This window comes from Maylandia zebra, linkage group LG7 (genome assembly GCF_041146795.1).
Source record: "Maylandia zebra isolate NMK-2024a linkage group LG7, Mzebra_GT3a, whole genome shotgun sequence".
NCBI classification, from domain to species: domain Eukaryota; kingdom Metazoa; phylum Chordata; class Actinopteri; order Cichliformes; family Cichlidae; genus Maylandia; species Maylandia zebra.
In genome coordinates this window covers 48,694,364-48,715,835 of record NC_135173.1, presented here as the reverse complement: position 1 = coordinate 48,715,835, position 21,472 = coordinate 48,694,364, and the positions used below count along the sequence as shown (strand labels likewise).

The window sequence follows — 21,472 nt, the reverse complement described above, 5'->3', positions numbered from 1 at the left end:
GGAGGAAATTGCTGTCTGTGGAGGCTTTCAGTAGATATTACAGCAGAGGCAAAGGAGCAAAAGGATTTACAAAATCATGTAAATCTGTATATATGCAGTCACCAGCCACTTTGCTACGTAAACTTGTTCAATGCAAGTATCTAATTAGCCAATAACCATTTAGACATGTAGACATGGTTGATATGCCCTGCTGAAAAAATACTCATCTGATAGGATTTTCTCACACAAACAAATCTACAATGGTCAGAAAAACAGAAAATACCCAGTGAGCTGCAGTTCTCTGGGCAGTAATTTCTGTTGATGCTATAGGTAAATGTAGAATGAGTAGATTGGTTCTAGCTGATACGAAGGGAAAAGTAATTCAAATAACTATTTGTTACAGCCAGGGTATGCAGAAGAGCATCTCTGAATACACAACAAATCAAACCTGGAAGCAAATGAGCTACAGCCACACTACGCATCACTCCTGTCTTCTTAGGAACATGAAAATGAGGCTACAATTCATTCGTACTTATCGAAATTAGACAATGGAAGGTTGCAAATCTTTTGCCTGGTCTGATGTGTCTTGATTTGTGCTGCAACATTTAGATGGCAGGGTCAACATGAAAAAATGGACCCCATCAATTGATCCTATCTCGTCACAATAATTCAGGATGCTGGTGGTGGTATATGGTGCTCGTGATATTTTCCTCTCCATTTTGTGCTCTTTAATACTAAGCATTGTTTAAACACCATAGTATTGTTGTTGACCATGGCCATCCTTTTACGACCACAGCATAACCATCTCCTTATGGTTGTTTTCGTGGGGTGAACACAGCATACTACAAAGCTCAAATAATCTCTACCTGGTTTCTGGAACATGACAGTGAATTAACAGTATTCAAATGGCTTCTGTAATCACAAAAACTCAATCTAATAGAGCATATTTGTGTTGTGGTGCAATAGGAGATTTGCATTATGAATCTGCAGCACCTGCGTGATGCTTTCCAGCACTTTGTTCACTGTATACCACAAATTTAGGCATATCTGGAGCCAAGAGGAGATCCAACCTGGTATTAGGAAAGTGTACCTATAAAGTGGCTGCTGAGTGTAATTTAACAACATTTAGAATACTTTTGTAAAATAAGGAGTTTTTTGTAGACATGTTTGACTGATTTCTAAATATTCGGAACTCAACAGAATATTTGTTCTATTATTGAGCATATTTGAATAATTACTAAAGATGATTTCAAATGTCTCATTATTCAAACAAATGCTGATATCTGTCATCTACATTGTACCCTTTAAGAATATCAGACAGACTCAGATTGAAGCATCTTTCATGCAGTGATTATTGCTGTTTAATTGCAGCATCAAAGCACTCTAAATATTACATTTTCAAAACAAAATAGACGTGTACTAAATGACACACGTCTTTGATAGAAAGACTTACTACAAATAGAGCTACTGCTAATTTATGATGTAATTCAGTACAATAACCTCAAAAAGCAGCTACAGAAATTACAAAGGGTTGAATCATCACCTCTCTGACATACTCTGCTGAAAAATCACCATTATAAGCTTCACAACTGTAAACGCTGTATGGATGTACAGGACACTGATTCTCCTTGCTCTCTCATCTGTGTCATATTTGAGGGATTATCACAGCAATGCGTTCTTCTGAAAGTACTGATGAAAGACATTCGAGGTATTCCCAGACCTGCACTTTGAGATTCAATTCAATTTCATTTTTTCTGTCTTTTACAAGGTTTGAAATAAAGCCTTAGTTCAGTGACTGTAAGTATCTAACAAATGCAATAAAGTAATATCTGTTAACACATTTTTAAGTTAAAAAAAAAAGGTTACCTCATATTTCAAGCAACAATATACATCAAACACAACCAAACACATTAACAGTGCTGTTAAATATACTTTGCTGTAAAATTTTAGTTTTTTAACATCGTAAACACCAATTTAATTACAATTTTCTGATCTGGCACTAACCAGTGTGACTTAATGTGCTAAAAATGTCCTTACTACTTTGAAAAAGCAGTTTCTCAACAGCTCAGTTACTTCTTAAAACAGAATAATTGCTACGATGCCTTCCAGTCAGGTTTTAGACAGAACCACAGCACTGAAACCGCTCTGACCAAAGTGTTTAATGACATATGTCTGAATACAGACAGTGGAAAAATGTCAGTCCTAGTTTTACTGGATCTCAGTGCAGCATTTGATACAGTTGACCACAACATATTACTCAAACGACTGGAGAACTGGACAGGTCTTTCAGGAACTGTACTAAACTGGTTCAAAACATACTTAGAAAACAGGAAATACTTTGTATCAATAGGTAACTTCACATCTGAGCAGACAAGTATCACATGTGGAGTTCCCCAAGGTTCCATCTTGGGACCCCTTCTGTTTAACATCTACATGCTCCCACTGGCACAGATTATAAACAACAACAAAATAAACTATCACAGCTATGCAGATGACACACAAATATATATCACAATGTCACCAGGAGACCGAGGCCCTGTACAGGCTCTTGGTAAATGCATTGAGGAAATCAATGACTGGTTGTGCCACAATTTTCTCCAGCTAAACAAAAACAAAACTGAGGTAATAGTCTTTGGCGCCAAAGAAAAACGATTACAGGTCACCAGAGAACTTCAATCTATACACCTAAAAACCACAAACCAGGCGAGAAATTTGGGTGTAGTGATGGATGCAGACCTAAACTTAGAAAAACACATTAAGACAATAACAAAGTCAGCTTACTATCACCTCAAGAATATATCAAGGATAAAAGATCTGATGTCTCAACAGGACCTGGAAAAACTAGTCCATGCATTCATCTTTAGTAGGCTTGATTACTGTAACAGCATCTTTACAGGTCTACCTAAAAAATCAGTCAGACAACTACAGCTCATTCAGAACTCTGCTGCTCGAGTCCTCACTAAGACCAAAAAAGTGGACCACATCAGTCCAGCTCTGAGGTCCTTACACTGGCTGCCTGTCCGTCAGAGGATAGACTTTAAAGTTCTGATGCTGGCCTATAAAGCTCTGAATGGTTTAGGACCAAAATACATCAATGACCTCCTGACCCAGTATGAACCTTCCAGATCCCTCAGGTCATCTGGATCCGGTCTTTTATCAGTTCCCAGAGTCAGAACCAGACACGGAGAAGCTGCATTCAGCTTTTATGCTCCTTATATCTGGAACAAACTCCCAGAAAGCCTCAGATCAGCTGAAACACTCAGTTTATTTAAATCCAGGTTGAAGACTCACCTGTTCTCAGCTGCATTTGAATAAAGCACCAAATCCACACTTTAAGCTTAAATTTCAAAACTTACATTTAACTACTGATTTTATCTACTGTTCTGATTTTATCTGTTTTGATTTTATATACTGTTTTGTTTGTTTGTTTGTTTGTTTGTTTGTTTGTTTGTTAATTAGTTAGTTAGTTTATTTGCTTGTTTTAATCAATTTTAAATCATGCTTTTTATTTGTTCTTGTTTCTAATGTCTCTGTAAAGCACTTTGAATCACCTTGTTGTTGAATTGTGCTATAGAAATAAACTTGCCTTGCCTTGCCTTATTAAACTGGTTGCTTATGTTATAAAGCTTTTATTTCTTAAAGCCCAGAGAACACAAAGTATCAAAAAGAAAAGAAAAAAATAACAGTCACGCTGTCTCTTGTTTGCTCATAATTTCTGGTTGAAAGTTAAAAATGAAAGTGATATTAGGCTTAATGGCTTCACTGTTGAAGAGGAGAGGAGAAAAGAGTGGGAAAGTGCTTGTAGACAAAGACAACTTCCAAAAGACCTGCAGTTACGTTCTCGACACTTCTCTTCCAAAACATCTGATGCATTTAGTCCACTAAAAGAGCTCAAACGCTGCTCACGACAGGCAGCAACTAAACCAACACTGTGCCTAAAATTGTCAAAAAACTCTAAGCACTCTCGGGGGGAGTAATTGAAAATCACATGAAACATGAAAGACAGAAAATATTAGTTGATGTTCTGCAAACAGTAGACTGCCAGTTGGTGTTTGTGAAAGTGCACCAACGATCATGGTAACATGAGGAACCTGACAATCTGCCAGTTTAGTCAGCTCAGCAATCTGTATGTAAATGTACTCTTGAGATGACTACAGACATGTCAGATGCCATACAATTGCCAGGTGATTTGCATTAAGTGGTAATTATGGACCATGGTTACACATGTGAACATGAAACTGAGTTGGATAAAACAGTAGAGCAGACTTCCAATCCTAGGATATGGCAAATGGTCTTCTCACTCTACTCTGAGTAGGACCACAACAGTGAGTGAAGTCAGAGTGAAACTGACTTTTGGCAGTTTTCTTTAGCAATATCCATCCGTTTCTGTTGTAACATAAATCTCTAAACAATAGTGTTTGTATTTGTGTTGTTGTAGGCCTGCATTCTCCCAATCATGAAGACTGATGAGATCAACCCATAAAACATCACAATTGTGGCAAATCTGCCTAAAAATTCTTCTTCATCATAATGCAAAAGACATCTATAAACACAAAACAAAAGCTGTGGCATGTTTCTCTTCCATTAAAAAAAATGTATTTTATAAAGTAGCCTAATAGGGGGCAGGGATAGCTCAGTAGGTAGAGTGGTGGCCCCATGATCGGAAGGTCGGGGGTTCGACTCCACTGAACGGCTACCCTGAGGTACCCCTGAGCAAGGTACCGTCCCTACACACTGCTCCCCGGGCGCTGCACTGGTGGCTGCCCACTGCTTCACTGGGTGAATGGGTTAAATGCAGAGGAACTATTTCCCTATGGGGACTAACAAGCTCACTTTACACTTTTACACTTAATGTAACGGTGGCGGATGCTAACGTCTGGAATTCCTCATTAGTGGAATACATAAAATAATCCATATGGTGCCACAAACAACTTTTTCCATCAAACAACAAACCCAGTCACTTTCTGAAACACAGAGGAACAGTTTCCAAACAGACTTCCAAGATTTTGCCCTGTTATTGCCTACTTGCATTAGCGATCATCTTCATTTTTTCGTTGTTCTCATTGTTATGATCTGGTTCAAATTGAAAAGGTTAAACAGAATGCATACTTATCTAACTGTAGGGTCAAGAAATTGGGGGCATTGCAACCATTTGACATACCAGCAACGTAAACAGCCACAGCTGCCTATGAATTATTTATATTTCATTTTAATTGGTGACATTAGTCTGAATATAATAGGCTTTACATATCTACGTGGGCAGGGTTCTTTTAAACACCACACTACTCTCAGTTGCAACTGTTAAACATCTATAGCCAGTCAAAAATAATATTCTGGCCTCTTTTTATCGTTGCAGTTTAAATCATGTTTGTCAAATGCTGAGGGCCATAGTGCTACCCTTTCTGACAGCATCATATCTATTCCAAATAAAGTTGTTGATAACACTTTTACAATTGGTGCCGGATTTTTTGTTGTTTCATGATCAGTCAGTATTGTTTGCTTTAATTGAAGATAAAATGACACAGACTTTGTTTTAGATAGCAGAACAGATGTAAATGTGATTTATACCTCACACTGACACAGGTCAAGATGTAAATATAGATGAATGCATTTGACTGCAAAGGCTTTGATCTATAGTATTAGAGGAGGGCAAAGGGAAAGAGGAAGCGCGGCATGACAAGCTCTGTGTTTCACTGACAGTCCTACTTTTTGTTGTGTTTTTTCCATGTCATTTATGAGGCACCAAAGAACATTTTGTGTATGGGCCTTGCCAGTTTCCCACTCAATTAGTTAGATATTTTCAACAAAGATGTGTCTCTCTTTATTCTTTGCTTCCACACTTCTACTTTGAATGTCTGTCATGCTCTCTCAAGGTTTTTTAATCTGGGCTACAGCATCAAAATCAGCTAAGTGCCTGTGGTGACACACTGTATGATGGTCTTTTCCTGCCCCTGCGAGAGCTTTAGGAAATATTCAGTGGATGTCAATACAGCCCCCAACTCTAATTGAAGCAGACGACATGCTGCCTGGAACTTGTTATGACATGCCATATTCTCACTTTCCACCACTATGTTTTCAGGGTGCATCATAATAGTCATACCACTAATAGTCATTCAAAACATATAAATACTATGTTAACAATTACAGTAAGCACTGCAAATAAATCTTACATATAAAAGCGTTGTTGTGAAGCCCAACATGCATTGATTTGTAACAATTTAGCCAGGTTTATCATCTTGAAGCACCAGGTTGAAACAAAAATAGGTCTTGCTTGCAAATTTTTGTTCATTTTGGTTGTGAGTTATGGTAGCGACCTGACCTCTTTTTTTCTAAAACAACAACACAGGCTGATAATTTCACAGCTGTCTATGTATAGGATAGTTTTGCTGAATTTTGTGGTGTCATTCCATTTTGTAGAGGCTTTATTCATGGCATTTAGTATTGAATTCACAAAGATCAAATGTTAAATGTACCACCTGATGAATTAAACAATATTTAAATATCTCCTGGAAACTGCAAGTTGGGCAAAAACAGGACACAGAAATGCAGCTGCAACATTGTTCTTACCAATCTCTCTCTCCATATGGACAAAACCATTTTTTTAATATTTCTGTAAACATTATAGAACATTTAAATGTTTTTTTTAACAAATAAAAATACAATACACTTTCCTTTTACTGTTTCACAATAAAATCAACTGTGTTCCAGTTGAACACCTTGACTGGATTAACTTGCCTCTGTAGGTGAGAGCTAGAAAAGTCAACTTTTCAGAAAAATGGCAGTGAAATAGCACCAATTTTACAGGGAAAAAAGCCATCAGTTATAAAGTTTAATCAGTTGTTTGATTGGTTTGAATTGGTTACTATTAGTTTATGTGAACATATTTCAGGTTGAACATAGACCAAACGTATGAGAAATTAATATTTTCTTTAGCAAGCAGATATAATTGAACTGACAGAAATTATGACTGTTGCTGGACGAAATGTATTCATTCATTAATTCATTCAGTTAAATTTTTACTCTAATTCTGTGTAAATCTGTTGCACATTATATTTCCCATCCAGTTGATCATTAAATGATGGTTTTCATGTCTGTGTGCAGTCTCTATACCTTGGCTGTAGCAAGGACAGACTATATTACAGACAGAACATACTGGACATATCAATATTTCAGGCAAGAAACCCAAACAAATCAATGCTACTTGTGCAACCTTTGGGTATCCTTTTCTTGCCTCAATGTATGCTTTTCTTTACTCAAAATATTGGACTTATAGTTTCATTCAATCTAAGTGTTATTACATAGATTAAGTATTTATTTGTGGATGTCCACATTATCCCTTATATTTTATCCTTTATTTCATACAGCCAGACATAATCTACCCAACCTCCCAAATGAGTTACTTAAACACCATAAAGCAATAATCACATATATCCCTGTCTTCCTTCCATGCAGCTACGATACCATTTATCTCCTCTTAACTTTCTTTGATAGGTCATTAAACCCGGTCTTGGAGCTGTGAAACAAAGCACTGAATCATGTCATGCTGTAGGTTCCATCTTCTGGCATTTCTTATCTGGGGCAGAAAGGCTGAAGCATATATGGCTGCCTTATATAGTTTTATATTAAAATGGATAGTGACCAAACTATGAGAGACATTCTGTGACAATCAACTGACATCTATGACAGAGAGAAAGAAACGAATAACAGGCACATTGAGCGAGCCTGGCAGGCAGTGGAGAGAGATCAAATTTGGTACCACAGTTGCATAACTACAAATAAAATCTTGCAGTTATTTCAGCTTAAAAGTTTGCTCTAGATTTGAGGTACAGCAACGTGTACCCCTTAAAGAGCTAAGTCATGGAACAAGAGTGGAAGCTGAATCAGCATGTACTAGCTTGAGTGGTGTGTCCTGTCCTGCCAGATGAGCACTTGTGTCTTTGCTGCGTAAAGGAATTGCAAAGTTCATGAGAAAGACTTCTGCAAATCAGCAGCAAAGACCTCTATTTATTTATTTTCTGGCTTTAAGACAATGCATAAACATATATGGTTAGCAATGCTTTTCAATTTGTTTGAAGCGTTCAAAATGTATAAAAAAAATGTGCCCTGTGAGGACACTGTCAAGATATTACCTGTGAAATGTCTGGTACATTACGAATTACATAACATAACAGTCCACTGGCAGAAAAGAAATTGAACTTTAAATGCTAATAAGTGCTGAACAGAGTAGTAAAAATTGCTTCCATCAAGCCAGACACATTGCTGACTACATGTCAGAAAAATCAAACTAAGTGACCGATCAATTGGAGTGGGCCCACGTATTCAGGAGGAAAGCTTGTGATTAGGCTATTATAAAGCGTTCTTGAGTAATTTTTATTCATAGCACTTACTTTTTAACTGAACATTCAACAATGCATTTTTCAAATGTGATAACAAAGCAGTATACTATCGTATTCAATCTAAAAAAAACAAAAAAACCCCCAAAAAAAACAAAGGCAACATTTTGACATTATTTTACACACACCTGCCATATCTGCATGTTTCAAAAACCTGGGTTCCTAATATCAAGCTTGTAATACTTTACTTTCTAAGGACAGTTTCTGCCATTTAGTTCAGTTCAATTCTTCAGTTCTAAGAGCAATTGGTGGAGAATCCATGATTTTTAAGTCCTATGGGAATGTCCCCAAGGGGGTCGTGGACCCCCTATTGATCCTCTACCTAATCACACGAGCCAAGGTGTGAAAACGGGCGTGGGTCACAATCAGCCAAGGCTTCCGATGAACCCACAGTGAAAACCTAGCCTCCCACCCTATCATGTGATTTCCTGAGGTCAAATGGTCCAGGATGTGAGTGGGCGTTAAAGCGTCTGGGAGTTAAGGCCAAATCTCTTTCCAAGGTGCTTAGACTACGATGACCTGGATGCCTGAGAACCTTCACAGACATGTAGGACCCAAGAGGTTTTTAGTTTGTCTGTTTTTTAATTTTTTTAAAAAAAAGCTTAGTCATTAGGATCTCGTGAAATTTGGTAATGACCAAATGAGGTGACATTAGTTTTCCCTGCAGGGACTTGGTCTCCAAGATCCAGTGAGAAAACTGGAAATCCTCATGGGTTTAGGAACAGGTGGAGGCACTGGGACCAAACGTGGCCTCATTAAACGTATATTTTCCACCAGAGAGAGAAGCTGGATGTCAGACCAATCAAATTATCACGTGGTTTTTAAATAATCTAAGATGGAGTATATGACAAACAAAATCGGTGGCAGAGCTGCTGTTTCTCAGAGATGCACTGAACAGAAAATAAGGTCATAACTATGTAATGATGTAATCTGTCAAAGCCATATGGAAATTTGCAGCATTTGACGATTAGAACACACTGCAGTAATCAAAAAAGTGTTTTTCCTAAATTCTAAATAAACCTCTAGATACACATTCACATAAAAGAAATGTATGCAGAAAGAATGCAAGATGATAATGGCAATTTCTGATTAAAATAGCAATAAACAATCAATTACAGTTAAAAATACACCAGGAATTCTTGAATAGAGATATTTGTAATGTTTTCGGTGAAATCTTTTCTTGATGCGGGTCTCGATGGACAGAAACAAGCTTCATAAACATTCACACTTATTCTCCATGATCTTTTTACACTGCAAAAACATGAAAACATCAAGGGCAGAATGAGTTGTAGTTAAGTCAGTGTTGCTTTTTTTTTGTGCACTGTGTATTTTTATATTTTCTTTCTTGAGAATTAAGTCAGAGCATGATGAAGAGGAAATGACCTTGAGCAGTTTTCAGGAAAACATACTGCATTACAGAGGAACATCGCAGGAAGCTGGTCAGATTACAAACTAAGCAACAATGATTATGCATGGTTGTGCCAGACTGAATAAACACAAGAGAATACAGTGCATCTTCATTATTGGCCTCTGTTTTTAAAATTTTTTTTAATGTTTTATTGCCTCATACAGTTGTATTCACATGAAAGACCCCAGTGTGCACTAGCTTTTCAGATAGAATTTCTATAAGTAATGTAGCTGCATTGTTAATGTTAATTGTTAATGTTAGTAGTGTAATATAAGGTATGTTGTTGAGAGCATGTTTTTCACTGGTGTTTTGCAGGGAATTTGCACGTTGGAAGGTGAGGAACACTGCAATTGAAAGGAGGGATCTTATTCGGAACCCTGTGCCACTCATGCCTGAGTTCCAGCGCAGTGTACGCCTGCTGGGACGCAGGCCCACTACTCAGCAGTTCATTGACACTATCATTAAGAAATATGGAACTCACATTCTCATCTCAGCCACCCTGGGAGGTAAGAGAGGTTCACATGTTTCATTTGCTCACTTCCATGCTTGATTAACAATATTACTTGTTTTTCCACACTGGCTGAAAAAGCTTATTACACATGGCTTGCTTAAAAGGTTCATGTCAATGAAAGAATTTATATGTAAGGGAGGATTTCTTTCAAGAAAAGTCTTTCAGGTCTGTTAGGAGTTTTGGACATGCATATGTAATGTATTTTTAAAAAATCTGATGATACACAGTATAACAAAAAAAATCAAGTATTTGGTAAGTTTTATTCCTTTTTGTTAATATTGCGATCAAATGCCCCTGCATGATTTCCACTGTGAAAATTCAACCTAATATTGTCCAGGATTATTTATTTACCAGCTTGCTAACAACGTCACATCAACTCAGTAAAGTAGCTTGAGGTCAACTCTTTCTTCATGGTTTTGAAAAACTCAGCCGCAGCTACATCACAAAAGAGCAGAAGAAAGCGGACGTGAAAATGTTCTCCAACCAAATCAAAAAAGCTGGGATTTTCAAGTGACTAACAAACAAGAGCATAAGTGTTTCCAATAAAGTGTAGCTGTTTCATTACAGAGAAAATATAACCTTTAACTCTTTCTCCCATGAACATGACATTTGACGACCTCCCCTGTGTCCTTTATAATGAGTTTTGACACCTCAGAATGTGTCATTAAAGACGTGGTTTGATGAGCACTAGAGAAGGTTTTTCCAAGGGTAGCCCTAGTAAGCTGTATAGGCAGAAATCACTTTCACTAGTGCACCCAGTCATTTTGTTCTGGAGGCAGGTCTGAACAGCAGCCGCTCAGTTCAGAAAACAGAAACAAGGGTTACTCTAGTAGGCATCCAGGGGGGGAAAGAGTTAATATATATAAACAGTTTATGACTATATGAAAGACAAAACATTAATGAGAAAATTACAGGAAATTGCCAGGTGTCCTGATTTGTCAGCTGTCCATGGTTAGTAACTTGTACAGAATTGCAGGCAATCAACCAAATGGAAATGGCATGCTGTCTGCTAGATTTTTCATCTGGAAACAATTTCAGAAACATGTATTAAGTAGAGAGACAAAGACACATTTCTATTTTCAGTTCATGATAATTGATCATTTCAGTGAACACTTTTCTCAGAAAACAGATTATCAGTCTGTATGAAAACCAATAAATGTGATTATGATGATGCTTTACATGGGCACTTGAAAGGTATTAGTAAAGGAATCCCAAAGAAGTTTAGTAGGGAAGGTAAGCTGCTGTTGCACCAAAAACATAAATAAACATAGCAAGAGCTAAGGTGTAAGGGAAGGTGTAGCTGAATCAGAAACCCTTGCAAAAAGTATAATTCAACTTACATATGATCTTCAAACTTACCTTTACTTTAAGGGACACAGTGTGCACTTCTGTGATTAATCTATAAGCATGACAGATCATCAAATTTCAGTGTAGATTGCAAATATTATAGAAGATTCATTCTATAGCTACTGTTAGTTACTATGAATATCAACACTGTTCTTAATTTCTAAAGAATTAATCAATTCAATTAATTTACAGTGAAAAAGAAAAGAAAAAAAGCATCAAAAGTATATTGAATGTACTTCACCCTAAAAAAAAAAAAAAGGTAAGCACCTGTGCTCTCCTAGCCTAACAATAAATGCTTTCTCCTCGCTATGTCTTATCTTATCACAAGCTCGGAGGGATGGATGAAGGCAGCTTACTCTGATTATGTTCCCAACTGCATTTTAAAGATATAATTAGTAAGATAATCTGCTCTGTTATTCAAACCTTGAATTATATAATTGCATGCATGAAACATTGCCAAGTAGTCGCTTCACTTGTGTAAATTGCCGTTTGTACTGCAGTTTTGTAATCTCATGATCAAATGCCTCTGAAAAATATTCTTTATACTTTTGTCATTATTATGATGCTGTTCAACAGGCTTGGGTCATGTTGCTCCAGACTTGACAAAGCTTGGGAAATGTGCATTTATGTACCCCAGTATCAATTATTCAGAGAGAACTGGTGTCTTTTAATTTAATTTTTAATTAAGTAACCTCAAACTATATTTGTATGTCAGAAGTGATATCTTCAAGTGGAACTGATGCTTAAGCATTAAGGGAAAAAAATTAATCTGGTAGCAGATTTCTTTACTTTCAAATATAAAGTCGGCTTTAATTATTTAGTTACACTGTGCAGATGAATATTAGATGTGAAGAGTTAGAACTGGGATATTGTATAACCCACCCTGTAAAGTGATTCATCCTGCAACACCTTTTTTTTGGAAATTGGAAATACAATATTGAGCTGAAACATCATATGGGGGTGAAATAAAATTAGGAAGAATCCTAATACAACAGGTACATCAGATGGCTAAAACAGTTGAAAATAACCACAGTATCATTTTCACCCACAGCATCCTCCTTAAGGTTATTGAATTGCATCACCATATGTGGTTCCTCTATATTTTTACAGATATCCCCGAGCTCATCTACTTTGCCCCTGAGTTATCATCATGTTTTCTTTAACCTTCAGGCCTTTGTTTCAATTTATGGGTCAGCAAACTCTTATGTCAATCTTGGAATTGCCCATTAATGGTTATATGAACCAAGAAATGTGCATTCAATACTAGAGATGAAGTAAGAAGAGGAGGCTAATTCTCTCTTTAGCCACCTACACTTTGTGGTCTCATGAGTCATTATACACTTGAGAGGAAAGAAATGAATTCTCCTTCTCCCAGGCAACTTAAAGTTGAGTGTTCAAGTGTGAAGAGCGCCATTAGAGCCCCTCCGCCCCACCCGGAAACTGAAAGAAAATGTTACAATGAATTACCATTGTTATGTCACCTAGCATGAGTCGTTACTTCTTCCTTTCTTTGTCTTTGAGCTCTAAAGAGCTAATGAAAAGGTGTACATAGTCACAGCCTCTTCTCAATATCTTTTGTTTTTACTTTTTTTAATTAAAGGCAAAATGAATTCAGTTGGGTAGTTTGTCATTTATATTTGTTGTTGTTAAAGAGTTTCATGCAAAAGAGGTAGGATCAATGCTATGCTAATGAATGCTAATGAACTAGCTTTCTGTGTTACTAATTGCCTGCAAATATGGTGCTGTGGTAATGACAGGGTTAACTAAGAAGCAGATATTCTTATCTGAGCACTGACTGACAACGTCAAGGGAAAACATTTGTTGTCTGAACATTTTTGACTGTTTTAATTAGATCTCAGTTTGTGGCACATTTTTTACATTTTGTTCGTTTGTTTGACTTTTCTTAATGAGTATCAAGTTATGTGTATTTTGAAGTGTAGCATATGATCTGAGTAGGGCTGCCACGATTAGTCAACTAGTCACGATTACGTTGTCTATCAAAATCGACAACGACTGATTTAATAGTCGACGCGTCGTTTGAAGCTTTGTAAGATCCCAAAAGACGCAGGAATAAGTAGTAGGATTTAAGAGTGTAATAACGGACTGAAACAGAAAATGGCAGCACTGCATGTACAAGGATGCCAGCTGCCGTTAAACCCCGAAGAAGAAGAAGTAGCTCTGTCCCAGAATTCATAGCGCAGCCCAGCTCAGTTTCCAACAATGGCGGCAGCTAGTTAGTTTTAATATTACTCTTATTATTCTTTCTGGGTCACAAAATAAACGTTTAACATATTTTCAGGTGAGAATGTAGCTGTGTAAACCTCAAATATCTGCTCAGTTTATCAAGACACCACATATTTTCAAAAGCGCTCCGACGTTTTCGGAGACGTCTGTTACCCACTAGCTCGATAGCTAGCCGGGGGCAAGGCTCACTAGAGCCGGTGAGAACACCGGACTCCCGGCAAATCGTTTTCAAACCCATCTTTCGCTACTCAGGTTAAACATATATAAGTCACTTAGATAACTTAAAAATGTTATTGTTTGGCTTTTTTTTAGTATTTTATTTGTTCCTGAGTAAATCGGTTTGGCTGAGATCAAAGTTATAGTTTTTGCACAGCTGAATAAACGTCCAGCAGACAGCTGATTATCAGAAGTGTGAGATGCTCGAGAATATACTCCGGTGTCCCGGTATATTTTAGATAGCAAGGAGTTTATTAAACTTCACCGAAACAATCTGCAAATTTCATTAAAATTTAATAAACTATCATCTTGTCTTTATTTTTAGTTAGCACATACCTTAAACACTTAAAACTGTAAGCTAATGATAGTTATATAAGAGCAGATGCTGCTGGTGCAATAATCTATACGTTTTATGTCCAATGGATGCATGATCTGATTAGTCGACTAATCGCAAAAATAATCAGTGACTAGTCGACAGAGATGGGCAGTAACGCGTTACTTGTAACACGTTACTGTAATCTGATTACTTTTTTCAAGTAACGAGTAAAGTAAGGGATTACTATTGCAAAAACGGTAATTAGATTACCGTTACTTTCCCGTAGGAACGCTGCGTTACTGCGTTACTAAAACCATGATTTTTTGCGAGAATGTCTCACGACAGTGACGTAAGCGAGTGTGCCGTTAGTAACAACAGCTGTGTGCAGATCAACAATGGATCACATATCGATTGTGGGAGAGAGTATGAGCGTGCAGCGTTTAAAGCGTGGAAGTACTGACCTTACTTTGAGTTTGACTCCATAAAATGTGACAAAAACATTAGCGTCCATTGTGCGTGGGAAGAAAACTTCTTTTTACAGCGAAAAAAACCCCTAAACTTCCAAGCAAGCACCGAGTGCGCAACGACATAATGGGAAATTCACAGAGAAAGTCGCGGTTTCTTCAACTGACCGCGGCACACGTGCACCAGGGTAAACCTCCGCCTATCCCAGTCCTGCTTTACAGGTGAAAATAGAGCAACAGGACCGCTGAGTCTTTGACTTTATTTATTTTCTGCTGTGTTTTACTTGCATCTATTTGAAAGAGTGAGTGTAAACACAAAAAATATTTTATTTTATGTGCTGGAATGTGCAGAAAATAGCTTTAAATGTCAAACTAATTTATTCAAGTCAGAGAATGGTGCATATAATTAAATTTTTGCTTGATGCATAAAGTTAAAAGATTAAAACTGATAAAACAAGTTAAAAAAAGAGACTTTTCCATTTGATTACATTTTATATGATGGATTATGTAGAAAAAGTAGAATTGGGCTGAAAGATCTATCGCTTTATCACCTCTTCAGGTTGTAAATCGTGTTTTTAAAAAGTAACTAAGTAACTAAGTAATTAATTACTTTTGAAAATAAGTAATCAGTAAAGTAACTTCTTTGGGGAAGTAATCAGTAATTAGTTACTGATTACTTTTTTCAAGTAACTTGACCAACACTGCTAGTCGACTATCAAAATAATAGTTTGTGGCAGCCCTAGATCTGAGTTTAGCCCACTGCGGTTAAAAGACTTGAAGCAGTTAAAGTGAAAATATACCTCAGTTTATGTTTTAACTGAATTTGAAGATGAAATAAATAAATTAATAATTAAGTAAATAATATGTACATAAAACAGTTGGCACAAATATTTAACACCTCAGGCTCTTTGCCTGAGAACAATAGTGTAAGTGAAGCACATTTGCTGACAGGAAAATTCAACCTTTCGGTGTGTCAGTAGTGAAGACGTCTGCAAAAGTAAGGCTGTATATAAATGCTAGAGGAGGTATTGCTTTTAGGGAATGTGAAGGACAGATTTGCATTTTGCTAAAGCTGTAAGGAATATATTTTAGCACATCTGTCATTTTCTATCCTTCACATGCTTGAAATCATTTTTCCACTTTAAGTGAGAGAACTGCTGTTTCACTGTGACTTCCATGGGTGTGTGCACAGCCAACTATAGAGCATCTGAGTCGAGTCAGGGAATAGAGAAAAAAAGCTTAAAAGGAGACACATCCAATTAAATCCAGCAGACAACTATAGCTACTTTGGAGAGTTCATATGTCCTACATACATCTGTGTGGAGGGATTTAAAAAATACACGTTCTGCTCAAACATTTTGCAAAACAGCAAACACTGTCGCTTTAATTGACAACATTCATTTCTGCCTAGCTTTTGCCACTAAGAACTAATCTACATTAACAACAACAACCACAGTGCATTTTTTAAAAATGTATTTGTAGTTAACTGAGAAAGAGTGCATTTACTTTACGCTCTGTTAGAGCTGTTGCGCTAATAACTGCATGTTAGCTGAGGAGACTCCTTTGCCAACCAACACTCTGTTGTGATTACACAGACTGACTGAATGAAACTTATTCAGTGTCTCATATCTTCTGCCATGAAAAAAAAGAAATAGTTTATTGAAATGACTTGTGGTTGCCCAAGGCTAAAGTTCATATGCAGAACTATGGCTGTGCCTCTGGTTGTAGAGTAAAACTGCCCAGTGAAACTTGCCAACGCTTCTGTCAACAACAATATCTTTTACTCCATTATACCAGAATATATCTTGCATAAACCCGAAGCAAATGTGTAACTGGCAATAGCGTTATGCCGCTGAAGAGAAGGGTAGAAAATTGGTTGTGAGTGTTACATATACATTTTATTATAAGCGTTAACCTGTTTTAATCACGAGATTATTCATAAGAGAAGTAAGATGTTTACAATAGAGCTAAGTTGTTGGGTTGTGAAATAGAATTCATCCTATATTGGTTTATTATTTACACAATTTTTGTCATCAAACATATGTATATATAGTTAAGTACAAAAAATAGATGTAATTTTTCTGTAACGAAGTAACTAAAGTAACTGCAGACAGCAGCACCTATCAGCAAATGCAGGGTATGTTTGTGTGTGTCCTGTGAATCTGTGACTAGGTTATGAAGTCATTTGAAAGCACTCACTTAGGTTCTTTGAAAAGGTTTCCCACACATGTACCACTGGCATAAAATGGGGCTCTCCCTACCATTCCATTACACTAGGCAGTCACATATCCTCCATGACCTCTACATTCATGCAAACACAAGGAAAGTGAAAAAAAAAAGAAAAAGATATTCAGAAAACATGCTTGTATACATGCACGGAAACACTGATTTGAGATGAAACAGTTTAAAATACCTCTCAGCTGTAAACACATACACCCTACACGAGCTGATTATTTCTGGCAATGTGTCAGCGAGGTGCCCCGCAATAATGTAGCACAATGTATTACTTATAGAAAGGTGCACACAAATGACTTTTTTAAAGCCAGAGAGGTAATGATTTTTCCTGGCCAGCTAGCAATAACCACAAAATATTTATGTATAGAAGACCTTTATGCCACACTAAGTTGAAATAGTGATAAAAAATGGCAGATCAAGGGCTTAATGTGGGACTATTATTCTTGTGCAGTGGTGTAAGTCGAGTGTATGTAAGTAACTTTGCTAACCCCTGAGGGACAGAGAGCATTGCAGCATCGGAGAATCGGCCCTCGTCCCCTCAGTGTTTGTACTCTAACCAGGCATGAGACATTGGCCCTGACTGCTACCCACCCCTAGTCACGGTCACCACAAGTTAAATGACCAATTCCAATGCATCGCTTGGGGCCAAATAACCATTCACAGCACTGTAAACCTGAACATATGTGACACGCTCTTGAAATAGTTCCAAGCATATGGTTTGCCATTTGAACAGTAATCTTTGCAGGATAGATTGTGTGAGCTTGCAGAAGTGAACTGATATTTGCTTGTTTGCTTTTTATGAATCTGTTTCTCCTTGTGGGAATGAAAGACTGAGAAATATGATGTGTACTGATTGAGCATCTCAGCTCTTTTTAGTGAGTCAACAAACGAGCACAAGACATGCAAACTGAAATGGTTGTCTGGTGCGCTGTAAATATTTAGGCCCTTTGCTGATCTAGACTTTCATATTCTTGACCTTACAGACACTTTCTGCAAGATCAGGTTGAATTCAGTGAGTTGACACACTTACCGGTACTTCTCTTTTTCAAGTGTTTTCTGAAGTGTAAAGACGGACTTACTTTGTCATCTTTGATAATAATAGCATTTAAATTATGAAGTATGTAATCAGTATAGGATCAGTAATGTGATTGAACTGAATACAGTATTTTTGTAAAAATATATAACTGGGGGAGGATCTGGGATTTGTGCAGTCTTCTTGAGGTAGCTAAACTGGTTCCACTACTTACTTTTACCCTTTTCGTATTTTTCTTTTAAAATATTTGCATTCAATTATTTCAAATCAATTATTTGTGTGTTTGTATCATGCCTATTCTTTTCCCGTTCTGGGTTCTTTTCCAAGAAAAATTCGGATGTGATATATTTACCACAAGACCACAGGATGAAATTCCTGTGGTATTGTGGTAAAAATTCTATATCACTACACCTCTTGTGGAAATAATGCAATCCCAATAGGGGTAAATCTAAGGGCATTTTCCGGGGATGGTGCCAGCTGGGGATGAAGCAGCAAATATGTGACTGTTCTGGGAAACCTAAGGCATCTGGTTTCTCAAGCTAAAGCTCCTAGCATTGGTATTCATCTCTGACTTCTCTGTTATATTGAGTGCTCCACCGGCAACCAAGATAAGACTGAATATGACAACTTTCACATTCAATATATGTACAGCTCTTGCTTCGCTTTTGTAGTACACTGGATTAAAAAATAATGTCTTCATTGCCTTAAAAAGTTCTTAAAAAACATGCTTATATAATTCCATTTCTTTTTGCCACTTGCAGGGGAGGAGGCACTGACAATGTACCTGGCCAAAAACAAGCTGGACAGAAAGCTTGCCAATGCTACTCAGAATGTGGAAGCCCTTCATCAGTTGGCTTCGTCTTACTTCATTGACCGTGACGGTACAATGAGGAAGCTGCATGAGATCCAGATTTCCACCAATGCCATCAAGGTTAGCAGATTTTAAACATGCACATTCACATACAAATATTTTTGGTTCCTGATTTGTTGTGCATGAATTTATGCTTTTTCATAATACATGTATAGATGTATTGTGATATTCAGTGCAAAGGAAGTGCGTCAAATTGACAAGTGAATTTCATGTGTGCTCACTTAGACAGTCAGAGAAATACTTACTTTCTCTTCCTCTAGAGAGACATATGTTGCATAATACAAATAAATTAAAGTGAAAAGACAAAAACACAAACACAGTGCATTTCATGAATATACATTAGCCATTGTAAGGATGGTGGAAATAATCTGAATGTAATACAGGGTGTCTTAATTAGCATATTTTTCCAAAGTATAGAGGAGCAAGCACGACGATAGATAACCAGTGTTAATGATGGCACCACAGGCTGAAGACTGAAAGTAGATATACTATACACATACAGTAGTAAACACTTTGATTGGACAGACAAGTTTCCTATATGGATGCTTATGAGAAGTCAGGGTCAGATGATAATCTGCAACACATACACACATGATAATGTGCATTAGTGCACAGGAATGATTTTTTTACTGCTAAAGACAATATATTTGTTTTCATCAGTGTTCACCGAATAACTGAAACAACAGCAACAAAGGAAAAACAAACACACAACTGTATTTGTAGTGTGAGCCTGCTGCATGCAACTGCTTGCTCACTGTTTATTCAGACTGATTCACCCTTTCAGTGAGGAGAGGGGGCTAGGAGCAGCAGTTGTAAAAACATGTAGATGTGCCCTGAAATGACAGCTGTACAAATACGTATGTTTATTTAACAGAAATTGTAGATTGGGAAGGACCATATAAAATCATACCAATCTGAGAAAGAACTGAGGAAAGTTGTGTTTGTTTGGAAATAGAGCAGGAAGCTAACATGCCCTGAGGTAAAACTGTGTCTGCTGCAGTCAAATATTAACTACTCTGAGTGAGTTAGCTGGTGTTAATTTCAAGCCCAGCTGATCATAATTATTTAGACTTCTCTAGTTTTCCAGGCATTTGCAATCACACAATTCTTAGTGAAAAAAAAGCTTGCAGATGAGAAATTAGGCAGCGAATGCTACCTAATATATAAATAGGATGTTGTCTTGTAAATGTCATCAAAGATATAACTATAAAAGGTCAGCTGGACAAATTTTGAATTTTCAGTTGTGAAGGCCTGTTTCAAAATGTGTGCCCGAATCTATCTATCTATATATAAATGGTAAATGGCCTGTATTTATATAGTGCTTTTACTAGTCCCTAAGGACCCCAAAGCGCTTTACATATCCAGTCATCCACCCAATATATATATATATATATATATATATATATATATATATATATATATATATATATATATATATATATATATATATATATATATATATATATATATATATTTATTTGACAAATTCTTTGACAGATTCTTTGCCTTATTCTGGGTAATGGCTAGAAATAGTGTTGAAATCCCCGTAACTCTAAAATTCCCACAGCAGTTGTGATGCACCTGTGCTTGCACACCTGCACTAAAATCTGCAGGATAACTCTCTTATACACCCACCAATGCTCCACCTCCCTATCTTCATTCAAGGAGCAGATCCTGAGCTTTTTGTTGTTGTGAGTGACAAGTGGATTAAGGGGGTTTGGCAGATGAGAGTCCAGGTAGCAGGAAGTCAAGCATGACAAAATTAAGCAGACCTGACAGTGGCTGCTGAGTCAGTTTCTCAGAAAAGGAAGGCAGGGCGTGTGGAGAAGAGAGACCATCCATATAGCACACATACACAAAGACACACACACACTCACAAACACACACATCGAAAGCTGAGAGGGCTACATGTCTTCTGATCCAAACCGATGGACCAATAACGTATTTCAAGAGGAGAGGGGTTTTTTTTTAAACTTGAGAAAGGGGTGGGAATGGATTGGTGATGGGTAAGTTAAGGAGCTAATGTCACGCAAGAAGGGTTTCTTGTGCTTATCACGTACTGCATGAGGGTTAGTAATGAGTTGTCTTAGACACTAAATTGATGTTTTTTGCTTTTTAACAGGATAAAATAGCCACCTAATAGGTCTGTTCTATCAAGTGAAACAAACATGGCTGTGCACAGTCAGAATGGCAGTGAACTTGTAGCGTGGGTGGTGCAATCCAGCAGTTACATAAAAGAATGGAACACAAATCCATGCTTTTATTGGTTAAAACTATGGTTCCCAAGCTCTTTTTGCTAGACCCCCCTTTGTCTTACAAGAAAAATGTTCGCCCCCCTGAAACGCAGCTGTTTCGTCCACACGTAAACGGCGTTTCGAAACACCGAAACGGAGATTTTTTAAAACTCCTTTTTTTGCGTTTACGTGTGGACGAGGAATACAGAGTTCGTCACGCA

At 37.2% G+C, this 21,472-nt stretch overlaps 1 protein-coding gene across 1 annotated transcript in view; it reads left to right on the top strand.

Moving 5' to 3' along the window:
- brinp1 (bone morphogenetic protein/retinoic acid inducible neural-specific 1) overlaps positions 1-21,472 on the top strand; it is a 121,009-nt gene that overhangs the window by 49,911 nt on the left and 49,626 nt on the right. The window contains exons 3-4 of the mRNA XM_004537989.5: positions 10,096-10,286; positions 18,908-19,077. Of these exons, the coding sequence (XP_004538046.1) occupies positions 10,096-10,286; positions 18,908-19,077 (361 nt within the window). The remainder of the gene's footprint in view (positions 1-10,095; positions 10,287-18,907; positions 19,078-21,472) is intronic.